The 3,827-nt window shown below is 39.7% G+C and overlaps 1 protein-coding gene and 1 long non-coding RNA gene across 5 annotated transcripts in view; both read right to left on the reverse strand.

Annotated features, from left to right (window-relative positions):
* Window positions 1–855: 855 nt before the first annotated feature.
* spata6l (spermatogenesis associated 6-like) overlaps window positions 856–3,827 on the reverse strand; it is a 9,207-nt gene continuing 6,235 nt past the window's right edge. For all 4 annotated transcript variants that reach the window (XM_036216601.1, XM_036216600.1, XM_036216602.1 and 1 more), the window contains 3 exons: window positions 2,213–2,325; window positions 2,056–2,137; window positions 856–1,104 (listed from right to left, as the gene is read on the reverse strand). In XM_036216601.1, the coding sequence (XP_036072494.1) occupies window positions 1,039–1,104; window positions 2,056–2,137; window positions 2,213–2,325 (261 nt within the window). In that variant the 3' untranslated portion in view covers window positions 856–1,038. The remainder of the gene's footprint in view (window positions 1,105–2,055; window positions 2,138–2,212; window positions 2,326–3,827) is intronic.
* Window positions 2,996–3,813, reverse strand: LOC112155762. Its single transcript, XR_002920843.2, has 2 exons — window positions 3,179–3,813; window positions 2,996–3,087 (listed from the first exon to the last, which is right to left on the reverse strand). It is a non-coding gene; the product is annotated as an uncharacterized LOC112155762 (long non-coding RNA).

The following is a 3,827-nucleotide window of genomic DNA, read 5'->3' on the forward strand; positions in this document are numbered from 1 at the left end:
TGGATGGATGGATGGATGGATGATGGATGGATGGATGATGGATGGATGGATGATGGATGGATGGATGATGGATGGATGATGGATGATGGATGGATGATGGATGGATGGATGAAAAGGTGAGCAGATGCATTGATCAATGGTTGGAGGAATAAGACCTTTCTTCTATTTAAAAATAAGGTAAAGGTGATCAAATAAAGTATATTTTAGAGCAGGTTTTCTCATATAAGATAGGCTCTTGTGTTTTTTAATCGCCTAAATACCTAAAATTATTTTTTGTTCATAATTTTCATATTTGTAACAATAATGAAAGAAAGTTTATCAAAGCGGATGATCACAAAATATTGTAAAATGGTAAATGGTGTATTCTTATATAGCGTTTTTCTACCCTCCTTAAGGCCCAAAGTGCTTTACAGTCACAGACCCATTCACACATTCACACATTCACCCATTCATACATACATCCATTCACACATTCATCCGTTCACACATTCACCCATTCACTCATTCACACATTCATCCATTCACACATTCATCCATTCACACATTCACACATTCACACATTCATCCATTCACACATTCATCCATTCACACATTCACACATTCACACATTCATCCATTCACACATTCACCCATTCACCCATTCACCCATACATCCATTCACACACTGATGGAGGCTCCACTGACACCAACCTTCGACCAGAGGCAATATGGGGTTCAGTGTCTTGCCGAAGGACACTTCAAGACATGGGTGGGTGAGGCGGGAATCGAACCTGTAATCTTCCGATGAGAGGTCCAATTTACTGCTGCACCACAGCCGCCATTGCAAAAAGGAACTATGGGGAAAAGTCTGAGGTCTACGTTTTTTCCTTTTCATTTCCAGCCAGTTTGAGCAGAAACGGGCCACACGAGGATTTAGTGCACAGGTAACATTAATGTGTTGAACGTTACTGTCACATGGTACACATCTTAAACCAGAGCATCAGTCCAAGTCCAGACTCACACAGGAGAACGCCATTTGTGCAAAGCTGACGGAGGATGTCACTGTAGATCTGGAGAAAAGGATCTCCTGGCTAAAACCTCGTCAACCTCAGAGACAGAAGCTCCCTAAAAACAACAACAGTGTGAGTTAAACAAACTGGAAAACAGAAGTGATCGCAGCTAATGCATTGTATAGAATTGAATAATGAAACATTTTTAACATGTCTTGATAATAGGGGTGTAACGATTCATTTGATTCATAGTTGATGTTAGTTCATTTTGAACGACCCGATTCACTGACCTAAAACTGATCAGAACATCTTTATCCAAACTTCCACCAGTGAGACTCAGAGATAAATAGCTGCTACTGAACAGAGCAGGTGAAGTTTTCCAGATTATATTTATTCAAGATAATAAATTAAATATGCGAACAAACAAACAAGTAAACAAGAAATCCAAATCCATTCAAATCCATTCACATTTTATTTGGTAAAGTTCAGTCCACTGTTGTTTTTCCTCCTTCAGAATAATCATCATTAGAACATTCTGTATGGTCACATGACCATACTGAATTGACCTCTGCCATTGATGGTTGATCACTTTCTGCTGCATCACGTGTTGTCTCCTGTGATGGTCGTTTTCATGTTACACTATAACAACCAGACTGTGTCTCAATCCAAATGGTATTTTCCTTTATCAATTATTAATTTATCTCATTTTGAAATGATTTTTCAATGGCAGAGGTCAATTCAGTTTGCTTAGCAACTTGCCTCAGAATGACCTGGTTGGATTGTAAGAACAGAAACTGATTGATCGAATGATTAATCGTTACACCCCTACTAGATAACACATCAGAGGTTAATTGCAGCTCATGATGACATAAACTTTCTGTGACCTGATTTCTGAAGTGCTTGTGAATTTGTTTCCTGATTTTCTGATTTTTACTGCCTAACCTGATTGTCTAGTAAACACATGTAGACGGCAGAATAACTTCAGTCTCAGGATCAATACATGACCATGCTATGTGCTCAGTCCATTCCAAGATAACCATGTGTGAATTTCTATTGCATTTCTTACATAGATGAGCCGGCGCACAGCTTTAGGTGTGGTGAGAAGCCCCCGAACACGCTCATGAACCTCCTCCCAGACTCTGTGAGATCTGGAGTCAGAGCAAACAGACAATAAACAACAATGCTTCAAAAGGCAAAGCAGTGTGGATGTCAACCTCCCGTACTCGCTGGTTGTTCTGTTGGGCCTAAACAGTGCTGAAGGGTCAGGATTGTAGTCAGAGTCTGGAGACTGGAACAGCTGTGAAGAGCCACAATCCTCTTGTGGGATTTGTCCTACCTAAACAAACAGGAAGACAGAGCAGCTGGTTTATTTACCTGCTATGAGTCTGTGCAGGATGTATCTGAGTTAATGATTTAAGTCCAGACACTGATGAACATGTAGTAAATGTCAATGGCCCATTTGCATTAAGTGTCAAAACCTCTACCCCAACTTTAACTGTTGCAAACATAAAAAGTCTAAATTGAACTTGCTATTAATAAGGTATATCCTTCTACCAATAAATCTGAGGAGAGTTTGATCTCATCTCTATAATGGTTGCATGTTGAGTCCAGTATTGACAACTGAGACATGGAAGAAGTTGAAGATTGAAAACTAAGAAGAGGAATAAAAAGAAATAAGAAACTCTCTGAGAAAAGAAACAAGATTAAAATCTAATCATAACTTTTATTTCCAAAACAATAAATGCATCATATTTTACCCCCAGTACAGCTTTTAAAGACCTCTGGGTCATGCCAACAGAGCAATATAACGATAAACGTAGATGAAATAAGGAAATAAGATCAGCAATTTAGCGGTAAAGCATAAATAAGAGCAGGAAAAACATGTTTACAGGCCTGGTGAAGGGTGAGAGCGTGTGCCGTGAACTCCTGCAGGGAACTTATCGTTCAGTATTACTACGATGAAAGCTGAGTTTGACCGTTTTCCACAATGAGCCATCAACATGATGTCTTCTCACATCTCTATTTTATTAACCTTCAGTTATCCAGGTAGGATAAGCAACATTTTTATTTACAACTGTGGCCTGGCAAAAGGCGAGACCTTTTGAGAAAGAAAGGAAATGAGTTAGTTGTGGTAGAGTGTCCGCCCTGAGACTGGAAGGTTGTGAGTTCAAATCCAGGCTAAGTCATACCTAAGACTCTAGAAATGGTCCAGTTCCTCTCTGCTTGACCCTCAGCATTAAGGAGTTGGACTGGGGGGTTAAACCACCAAAGGGCTCCTGAGTGCGGCTGTGTCTGCAGCTCACCGCTCCCACAGGGATGGGTCAAATGCGGAGAATGAATTTCACACATCTATGTGTGACAACTAATGGGACTTTAAGTTTTTAAAACAAGAAATAAAACTGAATAGAATCACAAACCATCTAAAACCTTACAATCATTGCACCGTGTAAAAGCAGCCTCTATCTTTAAAATAGTCATTAAGATGGTTTTAAAATCAGCTTGTGGAGTCAAAGTGTCCAATCTGAGAGTTTTTTGTAAGTTGTTCCAGTCTGTGGCTGCAGCAGATTGAAAAGACTCAGAACCAGGTGAAGAGTTTGATTCTGGGACTGTTAACGGATCCGATCAGCTGAGCGGTGTTGTACACGGGGTCTGCAAAAGCTGCCTCACATAAACACCAAGCACAGTTTGATGAATTAGCAGTATCTATGATCAAATCAAATCAAAATCAAACTTTATTTATAAAAGCGCCATTCATACTTAAAAGCAACACAAAGCGCTTCACATTTAAAAACAAAACATACACAATAAAACCCCAACCCACCCTGCACACACACACAC

This window comes from Oryzias melastigma, linkage group LG18, assembly GCF_002922805.2.
Source record: "Oryzias melastigma strain HK-1 linkage group LG18, ASM292280v2, whole genome shotgun sequence".
In the NCBI taxonomy this organism is placed as follows: domain Eukaryota; kingdom Metazoa; phylum Chordata; class Actinopteri; order Beloniformes; family Adrianichthyidae; genus Oryzias; species Oryzias melastigma.